Here is a 23,944-nt window from a genome sequence, read left to right on the forward strand (position 1 = left end):
AGCCAGTATTTTATAATAACTATAAGTGACGTATAACGTTTAAAGTTTGTGAATCACTGTGTTGTAACACCTGTAACTTATGTAATATTGTACATCAACTGTATCTCAATTTAAAAAAATTGGGCTAAAAAACCCCCCCAAAAAACAAATATTACTCTATAAAAATTTTTTTTTAAATAAATAAAACCGCTGGAGAAGGGGTGGAGCTAGAACCCAGCATGGTAGCTCAACAGCTCCGTTTTCCTATACGTTACTTTCCTACATGTGGGGAAACGTTTCCTCAGATGAAACTCCATCAGACTTTCTAACGTGGAGTCTTTGATATGGGGCCACAATAATGGTCCCACCGTTCCCTGACCTTTGTTGTTTTGTTTTTTATCAGCATGTTTTAAATTTCTAACAGACTTGGTTATAACCACACCGTCAGTAATAGCCCTTATCTTACAGAAAATAATTCAGCTGAAAATCCTTAAAGTCAGTGCCAAATAGCTCGTTGTTGATCAAGGTCACACCGTATAGACCGGTCACCTTTACTTAGAACGAATGGCGCCAATGGAAACACAGTGTGGGGAATCCTTAATTCTCCCCAAACTGCACGGGACCCCGTCCCTTGTCCATTGCATACACGTGCACCAGGCTGGAGTCTGGGGAAGCACTTACATCCTGCCTCTCAGGGCCTTGGCTTTCTGTTCTTCTTCCAGGTTTCTAGGAGGTGTGGGTGGGGTCATGCCCTCATTCAGGCAGCCTGTGGGGTCTTTCAAGCTCCCCCGGTACGAGCCTCCTTCCAGACTCTGAAAAGAGAAGAATGAACAGCCTTAGAGAAGTGAACGTGGGAAAGTGGTCTGGAAGTCCTTGTGTCCCCCCAGCCCAGCCACAGCCAACTTGGTGGATTAGTAACCAAGGCTGTCCTCACTGAACTTCAGGGAAGCACCAGGAGGCCAGAGACCCCCATCTTCCTGCAGCAGGGAGCCCAGAGCCGCCACCTTCTCAGGCAACTAGGATGTACCTGGTGTCAGGGGCCGCCAATCTCCCGAACATAATGAACACCGTCAAAGTGACTGATCTCCGGGTAAGAGCTCCAGAGGTAAAGCTAATCGTCGCAATTCTACACCAAACAAGCAGTGAGGAAAGAAAATCCTCACTCGTAGGACCACCAAATGTGAATTGACAAGGGGAGGGCAGTGATAGGAGAATTTGTTCAGTAAAATCATGTTTGTTATATCAGCTACGATTTTCTTTGAAGAGGCCGATGAGATGTAGACAAGAAGAGGTAAACAGACTTAGCCTTTTCTAAAAACATCTTTGCTAAGGTTATTTACCAAGGGCTTTCTTTCATTTATTAATCCCTTTCATCTCTTTTAATTAAGGTGCTGCAGGACGAAGAAACAAGTTAAAGGGGCACTTCCCTGGTGGCGCAGTGGTTAAGGATCCGCCTGCCAATGCAGGGGACACGGGTTCGAGCCCTGGTCCGGGAAGATGCCACATGCTGCGGAGCAACTAAGCCCACGTGCCACAACTACTGAGCCTGCGCTCCAGAGCCTGTGAGCCACAACTAGTGAACCTGCACGCCACGACTACCGAAGCCCGTGCGCTCTAGGACCTGTGCTTCACAACAAGAGAAGCCACCGTAATGAGAAGCCCGCGCACAGCAATGAAGAGTAGCCCCGGCTCGCCACAACTAGAGAAAGCCCGCGTGCCGCAACAAAGACCCAATGTACCCAAAAATAAATAAATAAAATAAATAAATTAAAAAAAAAAAAGAAAGAAAAGAAACAAGTTAAAGGGATTAATATGTTACTCTCAAAAGAGCTAAGGGTAAAGGATTCTAATCCTAGATCTGCCAGTCCCTGGATGATTTTAAGGGAGACAGATAAAATTCTTCTATGCTTCAGTTTTTCTCCATTTTCAAGTTGGGTCTCTCCTTTCTACAGATTTTTAAGGAAAAGTCAGAGACAATAGGTGTACAAGCCCTTGAAAAATTTAAAATGCTCTACAGTGGTGGGTTTCCCCCACTGCCCCCATGGATGGAAGTATTAACAATAAGGATGCTAAAAGATGGGGTCAATCTTAACATTTTTATAAGTGCTGTAGAAGAAAGAGCACGCAGCTTAGCATTTCATTATGCAAACTGGCAGAAACCATGTGGATAAACAGTAAGACTGGAGACCAAGGTCACGGTGGGCAAATGGAAAACAAATATGGGAGAGTAATCCCAACTAGCCACACAAAACGACTGTCTACTACAGCCACTGCTGTAGGAAAAGGAAAGGCTTTACTTCAGCCGTCTTTGAAAACATCAGCCCTACGGTTAAAGTCACAAAGATCAAGAAGTGCCCCCAGGGCTTCCCTGGTGGCGCAGTGGTTGAGAGTCCGCCTGCCAATGCAGGGGACACGGGTTTGTGCCCCGGTCCGGGAAGATCCCACATGCCGCGGAGCGGCTGGGCCCGTGAGCCATGGCCGCTGAGCCTGCGTGTCCGGAGCCTGTGCTCCGCAACGGGAGAGGCCACAACGGTGAGAGGCCCGCGTACCGCAAAAAAAAAAAAAAAGAAGTGCCCCCAAAGGTAGTAGGAACAAAAGCCTTCAGCATGGTCTTAAACAACCCACACTTGGAGTATCTGTCATAACCTCACTTAGCTGCTGTATTTCAACATAGGCTGAATAGAGGTAGGAAAAGCCCAGGTAAACAAAACAAAAAGCGAATGAAGTGACCAGTGGGGCCATTATATGAGAACAGGTGGGGATTATTAGAATTGGAGGCTGAAAAACTTAAAGCTGAGATGTCAACCTTCTTTCCCCCCACTCCATCCCCAAATCAAAGGCCTGTGCCAAGGGCCAAACATGAATTTGTTACCAACACTAGAAGCCAGCATTAAGAGGACAGGGTCTTCAAGCTCGAGAGAGAGAGTTGCTTTTAACTTGACATGAAGGTATCTCAGAACAAGTTATCAACCATGGAAGTTGTCATCCAGAGAAGCAGCCTAGGCTAAAAATATAGAAAGGTCAAGAAGAGTTTAGCTAAATTTATAATAACTGTATCCAGTTATTAAGGAAATGAGTGTTTGGTGCTGAGGTTTGACAAGCCACCAGACAGACAGGCTTTCCAACGACATGTGACATGTCCCCTGGTGCCACCACCAGAGACAGGCTCCCCAGGCAGATGGACCCAGCTGGTGACTGATCCAATTACGTGCCTTTTACTTCCCCTCCCACTGTCCCCACTGTCCTGTTCTAGTCTTTGTTCTGTAGCTTGTTGGCTGGCAGGGTGCTGGCTGCAAGGCGTGGCAAACAGGCTTACATCTCTGCTACAAGGCCCTTCCGTGGACCATCCATCTTGGCGTGGTCCACTCTCAACTCTTCTACAGAATGAAGGACATCTGAGGAGTCCAAAGTGTCACACAGGGAGATATGTTCCATCTCCTCTTGCCCGACCTGTTATACGAGCAAAGAAGCCCAAGTTATCTCTGGGGAAGGACTCTCTGGGATGGAGTTGAGGAAGGCAGAGGCAGTGAGAGAGGAAGTAGAGGGAAATATAGGGTTTGGCTAAGCTGTATGTTAGCTGTCTCAAATAATGGCATTGGCTATAAATACTTATAATAATTCAAGAGTGATTCCTTCTGAGAACCTGGCTACCTGTGCTAGAGTTGGGATACGAGGTCCCAGCCAAGGGCAACTATGGGTGACCTGCAATTGTCTGTGCTGCTCCTTGGGGGACATGGGAAGTGATGGCTGGTTGATGAGTGGTGGGCTGTGCTGCCCAGGGAGGACTTCTGCCCTGTCTGGCCCTCAGGGCCACAGTAGTCTCAGCAGACAAAGGAAGAGGTGTGCAAAGGAGGAAGCAACAAATGTTGCAAATGGGTGCTCCTATAGCTGGTGCCATGTCAGGGAACAGAGATGCAAATAGGATTCGAAAAAGAAGATTAAGTATGGAGGAAGGCTACTGCCACAATAAAAATGAACACATTTCCTGTCAGCTCGATCTTGGACCACATACCCAGAAAATGCCCTGCCTCTGGTCTCCCATATGCACCCTTTCCACACCCCCGAACAGCATTTATTACACAGTGTTATGACTGATTTGTTTGTACTTAAGCAAATATTTATTGTGCTTCTACTATGTGCTGAATATTTACAAAGTGCTGGAGAAATGAAGATGGATAAGACGTGGTTGCCTGCCCACCAAAATCTAAGCTACAGTGGGCATTCTTCTAGGTAGGAGGGGTACTCTGGGGAGGATGAAAAAAAGGAGCAGGCAGCTCTATGATGGGATAGGGAGGGATGGGAAAGGCCTAATGGAAGAGGCAATGCTTGAACTGAGTACTGAGAAATGGAAAGGATTTCACTGGATACACCAATGGAAGGATGATCCAGGCAGGAGGAGCACTGTGACTAAAGGATCAAGTTGAGAAACTACACAGGGCAGCCTGGGAAGCTGAAGGCCACCTGGTATAGGTAGGACACAGAGTGTGAAGCAGGGGGAGAGGGGGATTAGCAAGTAACTGTGTGTTATGTGAGTTGGGGGGAGTGGGAAATAGGGAAAGAAGAAGTAGAGAGTGAAATAGACAACGCTGGAGAGGGATGCAGAGATCAGATCATCAGAAGCCTTGTGTGTAGCATATAATCTGCAAAAAACCCAAATCACTATGCTGAACACCTGAAACTAACACAAGATTGTAAATCAACTATATTTCAATTAAAAAAAAATAGAGACTTTACCTTCAAAGACGAATGATGGGAGAATTTTAAGCAGGAAAGTAACATGATTGGATTTAAGTTTTAGAAAGATCAGTCTTAATGCTCCTAAGAGCTTTTCATGACCTGGGAAAATGTATCTGATATGACAGTAAAAGGAAAACAGGACTTAAGTTTTATATACTCTATGATTAACTACATTATTTTAAAAATATCTAAATTTCAACACTGACTATGTCTAGATGATGATATGATGAGATATAATTTGTGTTTAAACTCTTGTCATTTTTCCAATTTTTCCTGAATGAGCATATAATTGCTTTTATTACAGAAAAGAACTATTAAAAGTTTTTTTTAAAAAGGAAAAACAAAAGAAAAGCAAGATCCCTCCAGCAGTCATGTGAAGAGACGTCAGGCTGAAATCAGGGAGGAAACGGTTGCAACAGTCCAGGCAGGAGAGGATTTTTGAGCATCAACCCTTGCCTGTGAGCTCCATTCAGGAAGGTTCTGTGCTGGCAGGACTGGCACATAGTAGGACTCCGAGAATTTATTGAACGAAACTCAAAGAGTTTTATATGAAACTTTTATATGAAACCTCTCAGTCAAAGCTCATCTGATAAAACAGCATTCCGGGAGCTGATCCAGCACCACCTCCCACAACCAACCCCTTAGCTGTCCCACCCTTTCATACAAATTATAAATTATACTAATTTATACAAATTAGTATGAAATCTCTTGACAAAAAGTATTAGATCTTAGTCATTCCCAGGCAACTTGGGTTGGGGGTAAGGGTAGGGAAGACATTTTATAGTAGAAAAACTGAGATCTGGATTTTCCAGGCAAATGACATTACAGGTTTGTGACTTCGGGATAAAATTTTTTGTTGGATATCTAAGCTATTCCATTTTAACAAGCTCAGGAATCTTTTCCACAGAGGGATGCCAGAGGAACTCAGCTCCTGAAAGCATACATCTACATATTGGATATGATGGGGGAGGGGGTCATTATTTCCTCCCGTTTGGACAATGAACTTGTTAACTCTACCTTTTACAGAGCAAGCTGATTCATCTAAAGGAGAGCATAACACCCACAACAAATGCAGCCTTGCCCTAGCCACGTTCTGTGGCCCACAGGTTGACCTAGGGAGGTGAATGCTATCAAAGTAGGAGAACCAGAGGGCAGGAAGTCTTGCTGAAGCAGGTAGGACTAATTCTCAGGATGCCAGGCCAGCAGGTAGACTGACCAAGAGCTCAGTCCTGGCCAGTCCATTCCCTAAAGATTTTCAGCCAAGGGTCTGCGAGTGCCATCCTGAGCCCAGTAAACTACTGTGACGTGCCACCTGAGGACGGGAGCTCAGGGAGGAGGCTTGCTTTTTAGGGGCCTAAACATTCACCTCAGGCAGGTGACGGAATCCTGGGCTGTTTAGAAACACACTAGATTCCCTTACGGCCAGGAATCTCTTGCTTCTCAAACTTGAGGAATAAAGCCAAATTACATAGATTGCTAAGCTATTTACCCTGCAACATTCACCCAACCAGGATCTACTTACTGACAAATACTGTGTTCAGGGTGTGACGACAGAAGATAAAGTATGACTGGTTCCCTTTCCCTGCTTCTTCACAATGCAAACGAGCTAAGAGCTAACATTTGTGGGATGCTCACTTATCAGCTTACAAAGTGCATTCACACCTGACTCAGTCTTCAACATGACTCGCTTGAGATAAGATTCAGGTGGACAGAATCATCGCTGATAAGTGAGATAAAAGAGAGGCCCAAGTAGATGAAGTAACTTGCCCTGGGCTACGCAATAAGTAGCAGAGACTGGACTAACATCTAGATCTTCTGATTCCTTATACACTCAGCACCACCGCTGCCAGTCCCTACGTCTAGGAAAAACTTTATTAAAAATCACACGGGAAAAGCAGGGGGAGCCTTAGTTCTGGCTTAGAGTTAAAGACAATACCTTTAATACAAAACCCAGAACAAGTATTTGAGCTCTCTTTGGGGGGAGGGGGGTGGGCATGCTCTCTTGGCAAACAAAAGCACTGATTAAAGACCAAGGCTGGCAGGTGAGACCTCAGAAGTATCCATTAATGCCCAGAAGGACTCGCCAAAGGAGTTTCCGGGGGTCTTCGGGGTTTTATCTGCAGGTGAGTGGGGAACCGCTGTCCTGGTTGCCTAACAGCAGCTTTCCAGCAGGAGAGATCACAACTGCTGGAGGCCACAGCCTTGGCACAGTCATGACCACGTGACCATACAGCACCAAGGGCAGCTCTGGGACTCAGGGACACAAGGGATCTTATGGCTTCTGGGTGGAGCCGGGGGGCCAAATGATTTCTTTTTTCTTTTTTTTTTTTTTTTTTGCTGACAAAGCAAGAGACTTTATTGGAAAGGTGCACCCAGGCAGAGAGCAGCAGGGTAAGGGAACGGAGGAGAACTGCTCTGTCACGTGACTTGAAGTCTCAGGTTTTATGGTAATGGAATTAGTTTGCAGGTTGTTTCTGGCCAATCATTTTGACTCAGGATCCTTCCTGGAAATGATTTCTAACTACAGCACTTAGTGCCATCACTTGAGCAACCAAAATAGAAATCAGAAAGAACCTAAGCCCTAGATATAAAAGTCCGAGTATGCCAGATGCCCCTGTAATATTCCCAGATTCTGTAAATTGGGAAGGACCTTATTAGTTCTTCTTATACTGAGCTAATTTCCACCCACACGTTCTGCCCTCTGGAGCAACCAAGAGTGAGACCAGCCCTTCTTTTCCACAGCAGTGCTCAGTTATGAGAAGATAGCTCTCATGTGTCTTCTGTCTCCTAACTTCTTCTCCCCATTCTTAACCCCAGTTTCTGCAACTCTCCATCAAATGACATGGACCACGTGGTATTGGTTTCCTCCTCCAGGGAGGGCCCTTCCACTGAGTTCAAGAGCATTTTAGAATGCCAAGTTCAGAACCCGATACATGACTCCACACAACTCATGACGGGCATGGTCTGAAGAGCTTTGAGTACAATGGGGCTATGACACCCCTGGATCTGTATGTTGTACTTTCATTAACCCAGCCTATGACCACACTGGGTATTCTGGCAGCTGGAACACTCTTGTACTTACAGTCAAATAAGAACTCCAGAACCTTTACAGGCTCTAGATCTTATCCTCTTCTAAGCTAGAGAGCTCATGAGAAATAGGCATACCAGTCTCGGAGGTGAAGACGTAACTCCGTATTCTCAAACGCAGCTGAGGAAACAACCAACTACTGGTGCTCCGTCACTACCCCACAGTGGGTACATATTGAGATGGGAGGAAACAGAAAGTAGAGGAAAGGAGAAAGGATCGAATTTTGGTTAGAAGATTCTGAGAAATCAGACTACTTCTCTTGCATTCCTTTCCATGACATACGCTTGGTTTTATATGTCTGGCCAAAGAAATCTCTATAATTCTGGGCTCACTGCAGGTCCTCAAGAAGTAGCTAGTGGTGGAAGAAAAAGTTAAAGCCTTATTATGGTAAAATCACCACTGAAAGGCCATTCATCCAATAGCCATTTGTAAAGGGCCTGTTACAGGGTCGATCAGCTCCAGCATTATCCTACACTCCTTCTACTCTGGGACATTTGCTCTAATGGGACTTCTCAACACCTGTACTCACATGTTTAACACCTGACCCATGGATCACACAAACTAGAGGCCCATTGAGGTGCCCAGCAGTAGCAGTAGGTGAGCAGTAGCAGGAGGAAAACGGTAATCCAAAATATGAAAATCACAGACTTTTAGAAACAAGTGTTTACTGATGTAAACACGTCCCTGGGCTGGTCAGGGAAGCTCTTGTGGAGACATGAGATCTGAGTGGGACCTTGAGGGGCTGTTATACTTTAGACAAGCAAAAGGAAGAAGGACAACATTCTAGAGAATTGGGGTGGTTTGAACAGAGATTTGGGGGGAGGAAAACCAAATGCATGTTTGGGGACAGTGCAGAAAATAATTTAGTTGGAGCCGAGTTCATCGCCCGGAATAATACATGGATGTTGGGAAGGTAAGTTGGAGAATAGGCTGCAGAACATTAGACTACTAGGTAAGTGCGGACTTTATGGGCCAGGGATTTCCAAACTTTGATTATATACGTCAATTAGTAAACATAATTTTGGTCATGAACCCCCCAAACATGTAATTTATTTATAAATTATATTTCTGTACTCCTGTACTACCCTTATGTACATAATAAAACATACACAAAACCATTTTAAAATGATGAGTTAAAGAGATTCTAATATTTTGTTCCAGCACCTCAAAAAACCATCTTGTGTACTTCGAGTCTCCCCCACGTTGGAGACCATCATCGTGTAGGCAAGAGGGAGACAGGGAGCCCTCACCGAGGAGGGAGCCAATCATGGGAGCCTGAGGCCGGTGGCAGATGGTGGGGAGAAGGATTAAGCAATGGCTACTCTGGGCATGAGGTCAGGGCCCATGCTCAGGTGGTGAAAGAGAAAATGCAAAAAAAAAAGGGATGATTTTTTTTTTTTTTTTTTGTGGTACGCGGGCCTCTAACTGTTGTGGCCTCTCCCATTGCGGAGCACAGGCTCCGGACGCGCAGGCTCAGCGGCCATGGCTCACGGGCCCAGCCGCTCCGTGGCACGTGGGATCTTCCCAGACTGAGGCACGAACCCGTGTCCCCTGCATCGGCAGGTGGACTCTCAACCACTGCGCCACCAAGGAAGCCCCGGGATGATTTTTTAAGGAAAAAAAATTTTTAATGGTTATTTGCAGAATGAAGAGGGTATATGGGTCGGTGTGGAGAGGGACGGAGAGGTAGTGAGGAGTGGTCAGGGAGATGGGCTTCGAGAAGTCAATGCAGCATCCGTGAGAGCACTCAACTCCCTGCGTGGGACAGGGAAAGATGGCAGGAAAAGGCACGACCTTCAGGAGTTTGACACTAGTACTAAAAATACCAGCTTTTTTTTTTAATTAGTAAGAAACATTAGAAAGAAAAGAAGAAGGTCATATGTGTGAAACTTCATTGGTCTTCTATAAGCTAGGATATTTGAAAAGAGAGTTACTGTAATCAAAATCATGACGAGGCAGCTTTCCCTAGAGAGTATCCATCATTTTCAAGTGGAGAAGGGTTTAAAAGCCGCATAGAGATGAAACATGCAGAACTGCCTCCAGGACCCACACTTACCAGCTTGCTTTTGACCAACTGTTCTATTGCACTGACAAGGTCTGCAGCAGTAGGTACTTCGGTGGAAGCCTGCCGGGCTGCTAGCAAAGAGGAGGACTGCAAGACATTGAGCAGCAAAGGAAAAGCAGATTAGCGAGGCACGAGGAATAGCAATTAGGCAGCAACACAGCAAGTCCAAAGCTTCAGGCAGGCAAGGGAGGCAAAGCTCTCTGTTTAGAGGGAAGAGATGACAGAGGGAGATGGGGGTAGCGTGGGTGTGGGGCAGCGAAGCAGGGGTGGGACCAAGCTCTTTTTAGTCAGACCTCTTGAGGAGCTGAGGGGAGGGGTCACTGAGCTCCCAGGAGGCCAACAGGGAAGGGCTGCATCCACTGACAGCAAGCGGGGAGGGGGCAGACAGGATTCTGGCCACTACAGGGCTGCCCACTGCTGTTCCAGGAAATGAGGGTCAATAAACCTAGCCTCGAGTGTGTCCAAAGAGAAACTGTCCTTACTTTACTTACATGTAGATCTTCAACACAGACTGTCACCATGTGTCAAGCAGAAATGCTAAGAGCAGGGCACGTGAGGAACAGAAACCGCCTCCCCCATTCACACACACACACACACACACACACACACACACACACACTCCCTCTCTCTCTCTCTCTCTCTCTCACACACACACACGCACTCCTCCACAAACACTGCTGTTTCTGGTAAGGCCCCCAAACTGAAACACTAGGGAAGTAATAAAGGGCTTTAGCAGGACTTGTGCGTCTCATGCTGGAGCAACCAGGCACTACCCTGTTCACAGTGAAAGGAGGCTCAAGCCCAGGGCCTTCCTCCTTCCCTCACACCAGCAGTAAGGACTGGTCTACCGGACTGTCTGGTCAACGGTTTGGGCATTCCTGCTCACTGAGGGACAGTGTTTTGTTTTGTTTTTTTTTCTTCCTATTCCTACTTGAGAAGAAATTGGGAGAGAAACGGTTAACCCTGTGTAAGCTTTAACCCACCCCATGCTTCAAAGCAGAGGACAACGGAGTTCCCAGGGCCCAGGACGCGTGGGCACAGTGACCGTGGGAGTAGAAAGTTGGACATCTTGGCCAGGCTGTGGCTTCAAGTCTGTCCTTTAAGTTATGGGGAAGAATTTCTAAAAGGAAGCTTCTTGTTGTCTAAGCTAAGACTTACTTTAGGTAAGTCTTTGCTTCTGAAATGGGCTAAAAAAAAATCAAATGAATGTAATTAAGAGAGAGCAACACTCTTTTCCTCTCCTGGGGAAAGCAGGAAAGGAACTTAAATCTCTTTGGAAGTCCAAGTTATCTACTCTTTGCTCTAGTAATCCTACCTCTGGGAACTTATTCCAAGGACAGAAGTCAAAAGAACAAATGCTGTATGTACCAAGTGATCTGTAGCAGTATTACCCAGAGCAGCAAAAACTGGAAACAATCCAGGATATCCCCAAACAGGCTGGTCAAACATATAACGATACATCACATAAGTGAAATACTCCTCAGTTATTAAAATTATAGTTCTGAAGGTAAAATCAGTAAGATTTTAGGAAATATTAAACATTATTATTTAATTTATAAATATTAAAAATATAAAACAATGAACACATCCTATGCCTAGTATAATTATAAAAATAAAACATACACGCATATGAACAAATAGAAGGAAACAGAATTAAAGTAACTGCACGACACTAGAATGGGTGAACTTTTAGAAATTCCTTTTACACCGTTGTAAAAATTATTTTAATGAATCCCAACTCCACTTGCTAGAAATTCTGAAGCTCATCCCGCTCCCAAATATTCCAGAAAAACAGACGTTCAGAAACCAAACAGCCGGACTGAGGAGGTTCATGTGTCTTTTTAAAAAGGCGCTCATGCCACCTGCCCTAATCCTGGCTAAGAAAAGGGCTACACAAGTGTCTGGGGGTAAGTCCGCATTCTCAGTTAAAAATTATCCAGGAACAACATAACATCCTTTCCCCAAAACAAGCCGTGCTTGAGGGATGTCGAGGGGGAGGGTTCGTGACCTCTCCTTATCTTATGTAAGCTGGCACTTCCATGCGAAGGGCGGTGAGGGACGGCAGATAATGTGACCTGAGTGCCCTGCTCCCCACACACGCTATCACTGTTTCTAGAACATTTTACAATAGGCCTCTGGGAACACAGCAGGTTGGTTCTCGTTCCCACCTCAAGGCGAAGCACAGGCATTTCTGCCTCTGGGGATCCAGGATGGGCATCATGCCATGCTTCCTCTACTTCTCTTCCCAACAGTCCAGAGACAGAGCCTTATGAGGGGCCGTAACTGTGTGCTTCTCATGGGTGAGTCACAGAGGGGGCAGTGACCACATCTTAGTCATGGACCTGTTCCTGGAAAATGTCCCTCTAGCTTAGCACAGAGAAAGACCTCAACTAATGTCTGGGGGCCACCGATCCAAAATGCAAAGCAGAGAGAATTCAAACAAGATCTGGGATATCACCAGAAACACTGAAGCAACTGCATCAGTACTTCCTGGATTGTATCCTGGGTGGCGCTGTGAAGGTTTGCTCCCTGCCCGTGCATGCTGGGCCCACCACCTCGGAAGGGGCTGCTGACTGCCGGGCAGAGCACTGGAGAGCACAGGGAGGCCCCAGGGGGATGGCTAACCACCACCAGCAGCACAGTAAAACGACACTCCGGAAAGCAAACGGGAAGGACAGTCAAGAACTGAAACCACCACCTCAGCCTCCAGAGTCCTCCAGGACAGCGACGCTGAGAGAAGCAAGAGAAACACAACGAAGTGACAGCACAGTTAGGAAGGCCAGTGACGGAGCACACAACGAAAGCAGGGACCTACCCGAGCCTCAGCTCAGTACCAGGAAGCACATTCAACCTGAGCCTCTGCTCCAGAACAATCGGGATGATGACCCTGCGCCCAGAGGCTTGGTGGACGTTCACATTTCAGACACCAGAGAGTCTCTGCAGGCCAGTGAGCCAGAGAATTTTGCAAATCAAAGAACTGAGGCAACCTGGCATGTTAGGTTTGTCCAACTTTGACAAAACCTCCCCTTAGCAGCATCTCCATCCCTCATGCTTTGTTTGCACTGGGCTTGACTGGAAGTTACCATGATTTGGATTTTAGAGTTGAGGATGAGGAAAATAATCAACTAAAACATCGGTTGAACAACAAAATGATCATGACCTAGAACCACCTTGGATTCCTCTTCGAGACAATAGTTCTTTTTGGGATCTGCTGCTTCCAAAGACATAGCCATTACCCTTCATCAACAGGACGAGATACTAGGCAGATTTCTGCTTTGAGTATTTTACACCCACCCCTGTACTGCCCAGAATGAAGTCAGACCTCCAGGGGTGGGGGAGGGGAGCCCCCAACACAGATGGAATCTATATCACCTCAGATTCATGCGGCATAAGCGATAACAAGGGAGAGAGAGTGTTACTACCCCTGACACACACAAAAAACGAAATCACGTGTTTTACACGTGGCTCTTCCAAGTGAGAAGGAAGTCCTACCATCTCGTCCTGCGTGGGGTCGTTGTCAAAGATCTTCATAGGCGGAGGGAGGGGTGTGTGTGACTCTTCATCTGGCTCATCCTCACCCCAACCTTTCTTGCTCTTCTAGAACAAAAGAGCAGCATTAGTCACTGTTTCCTATAGTTAAAGATGCCAGTTGGTTCAGGACTTGGGATTTTTAGAAAAGAAACATATAAGATACCCGCCTCTCTCAACACACTCCTATTTTTTTCAGTTTCAGGGTCCTCCTGTGTGGAATGGGCACACCTGCTTATCTCAAAAGGACAATGAGGTCCAAATGGTGGAAAACACACACACACACACACACACACACACACACACGAAAAACATCTACTTTATCGATTAGCCAGGAAGAGCGAAAGCTGAGAGAGTGGTTAGAGAGAAACTAACTTTTAAGTTTATGAAGGACTCAAACTACAATCTAAAGATCACCAGGCTCTACTGCCATTCAGAGGGAGAAAAGGTAGCATAAAACTACAAAGAGTCTGGTTTCACATCAGGAAGAATTTCTTAGCCATGTCAGTGACTAGAGTAGGTTAGTTTGCCAGATAAAAGAATTATCTCATTCCCGAACCAAATACCCACTATATTTTGATCACAGAATCCCAGTTTTGGAAGGGATATAAGAGGTCGTTGCCCAGTCTGACCTCTCAGCCAACACTGGTCTCTCCAACTGTTATGTGAGGTCATACAGTCTCCCAAACCTTTTCAGTATGGGTGTTCATCTGTTTTCATGAAGCCCCACTTCATCACTGGTTGAGCCCCCATTAAAGGCTGCAACCTTGGCTACTGTAAACCTTCACCTGTTAATCATAATTCTCCCTTCTGGAGCAACCAGGAGTTGTCTACTCCATTTTATAAATGCCACTGCTCAACACACTCGAAAGCAGCCATAATCTCCCAGGACAGTCTTCTGTTTTCCAGGCGTGGCAGGTTTAATGCGGTCTTTAGTAGAGGCTGGGGACTTGGTGACCAGCTGGCTCCCCGTGGGCCCCGACACGCATCTCCAAATCTGGCAAAATGGTATCTGTCTGCTGGATATTCTAGGTGCTAGTCTTTAACCAGTCACAAATCAAACTGGCAATGTCTTTTTTTTTATTCCTACTGTTTTTAATTTTTTTTTTTTAAATTGAACTAAACAGATTCATAGACACAGAGAACAGACTTGTGGTTGCCAAGGGGAGGAGGGGAGAGAGAAGGATGGACTGGGAGTTTGGGGTTGGTAGATGCAAACTATTACATCTAGAATGGATAAACAACAAGGTCCTACTGTACAGCACAGGGAACTATATTCAAACTGGCAATGTCTTGAGAATACAAAGATCACCTAGGCCCAAGAAGACGAACTACTGGGAACTAGAGTCTGGCTAGTTTACAAACCCCGGGGAAGGATGCCTCTCGAGGCTCCAGGAAGGAGGTACATCAGAAACCCCTCCCGATGGAAGGCTCCGGGGCTTCGAGTAAGTACCTCGTCAGCACTGTCTCCCTGAGGGGTGGTCTCATCCCCAGGCTTGGGAGATCCCAGGTCGAAGCTCTTCCGACCGTCTCGTACTTTCTTCTGCTTCTTGATGTTTCCGTCTGCCTTCCCGCTGTTGAGCCGCCGCACGGGACTCGTCAGCCACTTCTTCAGGGTGTTGGTGGAGCGCTTGGGCCCAGGGGAACTGTGGATGGAGTTCAGGGAGGGCTGGGCCTGCAGGTTGGCCACCGACTCAGACTTGCCTCCGTTTTCACTTGAGTGAGAGTACGCATCTGAGGAAAAAGAATAGACAGACACGGCGTGTCAGGGGCAGTTAAGGCAGGCTGCCAGCCTGGGAGAAAGACAGCTCCAACCCCAGGAAGCTAGGGCACCAGGCAGAATGTCAAGGCCAGCTGCAGACAGAAGACAAAGACTCCTGCAAAATCAAGATTCTAAGCAAGAACCATCAACCAGTAACAATGTCATAGAGCACCTATGAGTATTATAAAGTTGTATAAGACACAGATTTTATTTTCATAGATGCCTTATCTAGCTACACACACACACACACACACACACACACACACGAACACACACAAAGAGGGAAAGAGAAGTGCCAAAGAGCAAGACAGCACGCAAAATAAAGATAAATGCACAAAGCAGTATGTGGTTAATTGCCAAAGGGCTGGCATGGGCTCTAGACCATAAGGAAGCAGAGCTGAGAGGAGGGTCAGATCAGCGCAGGCAGGACTGGTCTGAAAACCTTTAACGGAAGAGATGTGTCTGAGTAGAAGGGAAGGGAGAAGGAATTCCAAAAGCGGGAGATGGCAGGAACAAAAGCACAGAGGCGGGAAAATGGAAAAACAAGTGAACACAGCCCTTAAGCAGACCCTTCCAATGAAATAAAGATGAACAGAGGAGAAACTGGACAGAAAGAAGAGTGAAAACATTTAATAGTAAACTAGAGGAGTATGAACTTTATTGTGAGACGCTAATGGGAAAGGGGGCAAAAAGGGCTTTTGTTTGCTTGTTTGTTTTTTAATTAATCTGGTAACTACAGACAACATAGCCCTGGGAAGAGGGATTGGAATCTAGAAGCCCACACTAGGAGGACACGGGGAGGACAAAGGAATGAATGGGAGGCATTTTAAAGCAAGAAGTGATACAGTTAGTATCTGGATGACACATCACAGGTGAGTTGTCTCTCTTATGCTGCTGCTTCTCATTGCCAAAGAGGTCTTGGGAGAATACCTGACCAGCTTCACCTCAACCCCTGATGGGCCCTGTGGCCCTGGTACCAGTTTGCATACTGCTAGTTAAACCAAACGCATGACTAGGTATTTATAAAAAGTACTGCCTTGGCCTTTTACACCCACTTGTCTCAAAGACCGAATCATCTTTTCCTATACAGTAATGACTTTATCCTAGACCGAGACTAGAGGTCTAACCTGGCCTGGGAGGCCCGACGGCCTAGACCTGTCCAATACATTAGAAACCAAATCTTAAAATAAAAAGAATAAATATTTTTGCCAGTCAAGAGCTGCCTCCAGCTTCTATAACCGGCTGATCTCACAGGCACCAAGCTCAGGCTCCTGACCCTGCGGGAACTTTCTTAGATATGGTTAGAGTTCTGTGCATACTTTAGAAAACAAGAACAGAATATCTGCATGTAGAAGCATTAAAAATTGAGCTTCTAAAGCCCCCTGGTATGAAGGATAACTCATAGGGTTGCTCAGCTCAGGGAATATTTAGGGATCGACTGACTTGGTTGACATCCCTTTAAGGACAAAGCTGTAATCTTATCTCAGAGAATTCTGTGCTGGCTGTGGTCTTGGGTGTGTTGACATTATTTCTGAAGTGTTTGGTATGGGTCAAACTCCTGTTCTCAGAAGCCCGGGTGATAAACATCTCAGCAGCACCACTGCAGCACTAGCAGTGGGACCTGGGCCTCTTATCTCTCTGCTGATAAGCCACAGAGGCTTTTCATTCACCAGGCCCCTGGGATACCACAAGTCTGTTAAATCCAAGCCTTCAAACCTTAGATTTATCAGCATATGTTGTGTCAGCAGAGCTAGGGGCCCAGCCACATTAACTGTGCCTTGTGTCACTAAGCAAGACGGATGACTGCCTAAGTGTTCTGCTCCATGACAAACCACAGCCTGGCTTTGAGATTCATGAATGCAAATTTTGACTGACCATTCTGCTCCTCTCTCTATCATCTGATTCTGCTTTGGTGCATTCTGTACAAATTAATGGCAAGTGTACGGATTATAAAGTACAAATTAAAAATCAAGAGTATCCTCAATTTTGTTTCAAGTTTATTCTGTGTAAACCATCAGGGCCATTCAACCACAGCCCAAATAAAAGAGAACTGAAGAGTTGGAAGCAATCTCTAACTTGTCATCTAGTTAGGGTCCCGTATTGAGACAGGACTATTTCTAAATCACTCTGAATGCATGGTTACAAAAAGATGTGGCATCGTTTAGTCTAGAAAATGTGTACTTGGTTTATTGCTACTTCAAAGGATAACTGCCAGGTGATGCTCACCCCATCTTTGGAAGAGGTGGCTGCAATGAGCTGTTTGAGAATTTATTCTAATACCTTTCCGGGCACAACAGCTAACTGACTCATCTGTAACAACTACAACAGTAATACTGTTATCTCACCAAATCTTTCCAAGCTGAGACAGGTACTAAGTATGAGTATCATCTTAGGAAATAGAGTGTTCCAGGAAACCCAGGGTCATCATTAGTGTGGCAGAGAGGCAAAATTTAAACCGAGATCTGACTCTACTGCACATATATTTAATCTTATTCCCACATCTGTGTCTACTCCATGAATTCTGTTAGCCTCTATAATTATTGTAAAAAAGAACATCAGGTTGTTAGTCTATGAGACATTTCGTATAGACATTTATATATAATTTATATGTTATTAAATTTCAATGCTGAAAACAATCTCAGTCTCACTAATTTTACAGATAAGGCAATGAAAGCTTGTATATGGGAAATCCATGGTCACAAATTAGTTAGTCATAAAGCTAGGACCAGAAGCCAGGCACCTCTACATCTCTCCAGGGTTCCGAACCAATGCTTCCTCTTCAGCCCTGAGGCATTAAAAACTGCCCATGAGATTGGTATCTGTTTTTACGTCACTGGGAAGACAAATGTGTCCTTGGACACTGCAAGGAATAAAGTTCCCTGGTATGTCCAACTTGCTTCCTAGATCAGAAAAAATAATATTCTGAGGCTGATTTTACTATGAGATATTTTTATTTTTTTCATTTTGTTTTGGCTGCACCACTCAGCATGTGGGATCTTAGTTCCCCAACCAGGGATCGAACCCTCACCCCCCTGCAGTGGAAGCACGAAGTCTTAACTAACAACTGGACCGCCGGGGAAGTCCCACTATGAGATATTTTTCAAATAGAAGAAAATATAGAAAAAATTTAACATCTAAATACCCACCGCCTAGATATGATTAAGTGTAGACTTAAGTGTAGACATTTTTGCCATATTTGCTTCAGTTTTTTTTAATCTTTCTTTTAATTGAACTATAGTTGATTTACAAAGTTGTGTTGGTTTCAAATGTACAGCAAAGTGATTCAGTTATACATACATATGTGTATATATACGTATATATTCTTTTCCAGATTCTTTGCCATTATAGGTTATTATAAGATATTGAATATAGTTCCCTGTGCTACACAGTAGGTCCTTATTGTTTATCTAATTGATATACAGTAGAGTGTATATGTTAATCTCAAACTCCCAATTTATCCTCCCCCATCACTTTCCCCTTTGGTAATCATAAGTTTGTTTTCTATGTCTGTGAGTCTATTTCTGCTTTGTAAACAAGTTCATTTGTATCATATTTTTTTAGATTCCACATGTAAGTGATATCCTATGATACTTGTCTTTCTCTGTCCGAATTCCTTCACTTAATATGATAATCTCTAGGTCCATCCATGTTGTTGCAAATGATTGTCATTCTTTTTTATGGCTGAGTAATATTCCATTGTGCATGTGTACACACACACACACACACACCCCCCCCACATCTTCTTTATCCATTCATCTGTCAATGGATATTTAGGTTGCTTCCATGTCTTGGCTATTGTAAATAGTGCTGCTATGAACACTGGGGTGCATGTATCTTTTCAAATTAGAGTTTTCTCTGGATGTCTGCCCAGGAGAGAGATCACTGGATCATATGATAATTCTATTTTTACTTTTTAAAGGGATCTCCATACTGTTCTCCATAGTGGCTGCATTAATGTACATTCGCACCAACAGTGTAGGAGGGTTCCTGTTTCTCCACCTCTTCTGTAGCATTTGTTATTTGTAGACTTTTTCATGATGGCCATTCTGACCAGTGTGAGGTGATACCTCACTGTGGTTTTAATTTGCCTTTCTCTAATGATTAGCGATACTGAACACCTTTTCACGTGCCTGTTGGCCATCTGTATGTCTTTGGAGAAATGTCTATTTAGCTCTTCTGGCCATTTTTTGACTGGGTTGTTTGGTTTTTTGATATTAAGCTGTATGAGCTATTTGTATATTTTGGAAATTAATCCCTTGTTGGTACCATCATTCGCAGTATTTCCTCCCAGTCTGTGGTTGGCTTTTAATTTTGTTTATGGTTTCCTTTGCTGTGCAAAAGCTTTTACATTTAATTAGGTTCCATTTGTTTATTTTTGCTTTTGTTTCTGTTATTCTAGGGGAGAGATCCAAAAAAATATTGTTGTGATTTATGTCAAAGAGTATTCTGCACCTATGTTTTTCTCTAGGAGTTTTATAGTATCCGGTCTTATGTTTAGGTCTTTAATCCATTTTGAGTTTATTTTTGCACATGGTGTTAGAGAATGTTCTAATTTTGTTCTTTTACGTGTAGCTGTCCAGTTTTTCCAGCACCACTTATTGAAGAGACTGTCTTTTCTCCATTGTATATTCTTGCCTTTGTTGTAGATTAATTGACCATAAGTGCATGTGTTTATTTATGGGCGCTCTATCCTGTTCCAGAAAAGGCTCTTGATAAAATTCAACATCCCTTTATGATAAAACTCTCTCCAGAAAGTGGGCATAGAGGGAACATACCTCAACATAATAAAGGCCATATACGACAAACCCACAGCCAACAACAATACTCAACAGTAAAAAGCTGAAAGCATTTCCTCTAAGATCAGCAACAAGATAAAGATGCCCATTTGCATCACTTTTATTCAACATAGTTTTGGAAGTACTAGTCACAGCAATCAAAGAAGAAAAAGAAATAAAAGGAATCCAAATTGGAAATGACACGATGCTTATGTACAGACAATGCTAAAGACACTACCAGGAAACTGCTAGAGCTCATCAATGAATTCAGTAAAGTTGCAGGATACAAAATTAATATACAGAAATCTGTTGCATTTACATACACTAATAACAAAATATCAGAAAGAGAAATTAAGGAAACAATCCCATTTATCATTGCATCAAAAAGAGTAAAATAAATGCCTAGGAATCAACCTACCTAAGGAGGCAAAAGACCTGTACTCTGAAAATTATAATACGCTGATGAAAGAAACTGAAGACAACACAAACAGATGGAAAGATATACCGTGTTTTTGGATTGGAAGAATCAATATTGTTAAAATGACCATACTATCCAAGGCAATCTACAGATTCAATGCAATCCATATCAATGGTATTTTTCACAGAACTAGAACAAAAAAATTTTTAATTTGAACAGAAACACAAAAGACTCCGAATAGCCAAAACAATCTGGAGAAAGAAGAATGAAGCTGGAAGAATCACACTCCCAGACTTCAGACTATACTACAAAGCTACAGTATCAAACACAGTATAGTAAATGCTCACTCTCATTTTCTGTATTTATCTCCCTGTGGACTGGAAACATAGCTCACAAACCTTCACCATCTATAGATCGCACATTGAGGAGCACAGCTCTCAATTCTAAAGCATGTATTTCAAGATGAAACTGCTGGGTTTTAGTGAATACACATCACCAGCTTCACTAGGTACTGCCAAATTGCTCTCTGATTTACTCCCACCAACCATGTGCAAAAGTTCTCATCTTCCTGTATTCTTCTAGGTGTTTCAATATGCACCATTAGTACATAATTTTCCTCTGGAAAAATTAAATGTGCTCTCCCTAACCCAAAACACCTACTTCAAAGAATGAAGTTGAGATGAAATAGAATGTTTCAAGGAGAAGAAATAAAAAGGTAAAATCCAGTGCCTCTAGACCAATAGGAAATGCATCCTATAGTTGATTTCTCAGCCACAAACTGGAAAAACAGGAAGCTTGGCAGGGTAATCCATGAGGTTGGAGGTCCAACTTCATAGACTCTGAATTGCATGAGTTGAATGAATTCCCATGATTGGTCATGGGAATATGAAGATACTAATGAAATCAAGAAAATCTATATAAATAAGCCAACAAACAACAAACTCTTAGCCACCAGCAGACTTCCATAATATTTTTTATCCATGCTTCCTTCAATTTCCAAGCCACCTCTCTAAACTGCCCAATTTCTTCCTTAATACCTAAGAATAGAAGACTTGATGCATGGTCACAGAACATGTTCCAAAGCTTTACCAATGACTAGAGAATTCTTGACACCAACACTCATCTTTTAATGATATTTTGTTCAAGTTGATTAAAAGAGAAAACTCTGTTGGTATACTTTTCCCGCCCTGATTATATGATTCAAGAATAATCTACTGGTGTAGGGCTTCCCTGGTGGCGCAGCGGTTGAGAGTCTGCCTGCCGATGCAGGGGACACGGGTTTGTGCCCTGGTCCGGGAAGATCCCACATGCCGCGGAGCGGCTGGGCCCGTGAGCCATGGCTGCTGAGCCTGCGCGACCGGAGCCTATGCTCTGCAACGGGAGAGGCCACAACGGTGAGAGGCCCACGTACCAAAAAAAAAAAAAAAAAAAAAAGAATAATCTACTGGTGCCTACTCTATGGATTGCAACAGAGAGATGGCAGCACTGGACAGAAAGGCCTCTGTTTCTTCATCTACAAAATGGACAAATTAGACAGAGTGCATTCAAAGTCTTGCTCTACCACTGGCTAGCTCTGTGACTCTGGGCCAATTACTTGATCTCTGTGTTTCTTGGTTTTCTCATCAGTAAATGAAGATAATATTAGTATCTATCTTATAGGGTTGTTATCAGGATTAATATTTGTGAAGTGCTTATAACAGTGTCTAATTCCACTGGAAGTACCATCTAAGTTAAATAAAAATCAATAAAACCATAACTATCTCCCCTAGTTCCATGTCTGTGATTCTATTCTGTATCTTCCTTCACTCCATCTGTATGTTCCTCTAAAGGCTAGACTCTAGTAATGTAAGCCATTTTTAACCTCAAAGTACCTCAGGAAAACAAAGAAAAACTTCAGGCTACCAGTTGCCATTCTGTGTTACTCTCCCTCCCCACTTCAAATAACCACTCCTACGATCAATGCCTGAAATCTCATTGGAGAATAAGGTAGTCACATCCTTGGGCTACCATGTCATTGTTGTCCACCCTCCCACCATTAAGAAGTTTAGGCAGCACAGGTTACTCCCTGGAGATGACATGTGTCTCTTTATCTACAGGGTATCTATCCCTCAGAATGCAAGCTTCTGATGGGCTTGATGACCAGGCAACTAAACAGCTGTTGATATTAGGGTCTCAGATACCATCATGGGGTTAGAATAAACATGTCAATGTTATTGGCCTAAGACTTGGGACAAAGGCTCCATAATTTTAGGTAATTTAAGTACAGCAGCACGTTTCTAAGCAGCACAGGAGATGAGAGCTGTCTGCTTGACATAAAGATGAAAATTGGAAAAAAGCCCATGAGAGTTTACAGACTGAGCACGTCCTAATAAGTCCATTGTCTATGTCAAACATTCTTTTAGCTGGGAAGTCCTTCATTAGCAATCAAAATGTAAGATATTTGTGTACCACATGCATAGTAACCAAATATACTAGAAATTTTTTTTCCTTCCACAGTGGCATATTGTTTATGAAAACTTTCTTTTTTTTGAAATGTATTTTTTAATTAAACATACCACTTCCACAAGAATCTACAACTTTCATTTTGGTGAGGAATTCCTGAAACCTCTTCACGATGTGCAGGAAGATACTAGAAACTTTGCTCATTCATAAATTCAATTTTCTTTCTAAAATGTTTTGCTTCATTATTTCTTTCATTTTTTATGTTACACCTAAAAAAGTCTTCTACCCTTTTTGGTTTCATGTAAATTTTGTAAAACTATTCTGAAAGGATACATTGTGTACAAGTCACCACAGAAATGCAAATTTAGGATATGGCAAATGCCTTATGGCTGCATCCACAGGACTGATATCTATTATTTTTTCTAATCACAAAATATTGGTTCTGCTTTCCACTGACCTCAAAGTGAGTTGAAAGTAAAGAAGGACCACATGTCCTAGACAAAAAGAGAAAACAGTTCTATTAGTTGTATGGGTTTAATAGCCCCGAAGACCAGGAGTGGTGTCCTTACAAGTGCTAGGCTGGGACCCCATAGAGTTCACATATGTACAGGTGGCATCCAAGGTTTTGGTGGATTATGAGTACCCCAGATGCATAACTCACTAAGCTGGCCCACCATTTTCTACACTGACTTCAAAGGCACAACTCAAGAAGGAAAACTCATTTCAGTCTGTTCTTCTGGAGTTCAGTGATGGTATTCAATCACACCCCAAAGGCATGTCTTCCACATACTGTATTATGTAATTGCTAAAAGATAGGGGGTCTACCTAGAGGAGTGGGATAGGGAGGGTGGGAGGGAGGGAGACGCAAGAGGGAAGAGATATGGGGATATATGTGTGTGTATAACTGATTCACTTTGTTATAAAGCAGAAACTAACACACCATTGTAAAGCAATTATACCCCAATAAAGATGTCAAAAAAAAGAAAAGATAGGGGGTCTAGCTGTTCTTTATTAGTCATACCTCATCATCCACCATCTAGTTGGACAACAGGTCTATAAAATCTCCCTGGTATTCATCATAATATTGTATTGGAAGCTTTGACTCTGGTAGCTGATATCAGAAGAAATCACAAAAATTCCTAACATCACT

The 23,944-nt window shown here is 43.6% G+C and overlaps 1 protein-coding gene across 2 annotated transcripts in view; it reads right to left on the bottom strand.

The window, feature by feature from the left end:
- LOC116752735 (kalirin-like) overlaps positions 1-23,944 on the bottom strand; it is a 117,692-nt gene that overhangs the window by 61,780 nt on the left and 31,968 nt on the right. Inside the window, exons 2-4 of one of the 2 annotated variants that reach the window (XM_032629489.1) lie at positions 14,851-15,131; positions 13,362-13,466; positions 661-791 (exon numbers count right to left, since the gene is read on the bottom strand). In XM_032629489.1, the coding sequence (XP_032485380.1) occupies positions 661-791; positions 13,362-13,466; positions 14,851-15,131 (517 nt within the window). The remainder of the gene's footprint in view (positions 1-660; positions 792-13,361; positions 13,467-14,850; positions 15,132-23,944) is intronic. The other variant, XM_032629488.1, reaches the window with a different exon arrangement.

The sequence above is a fragment of the Phocoena sinus genome, chromosome 4 (genome assembly GCF_008692025.1).
Source record: "Phocoena sinus isolate mPhoSin1 chromosome 4, mPhoSin1.pri, whole genome shotgun sequence".
Classification (NCBI taxonomy): Eukaryota; Metazoa; Chordata; class Mammalia; order Artiodactyla; family Phocoenidae; genus Phocoena; species Phocoena sinus.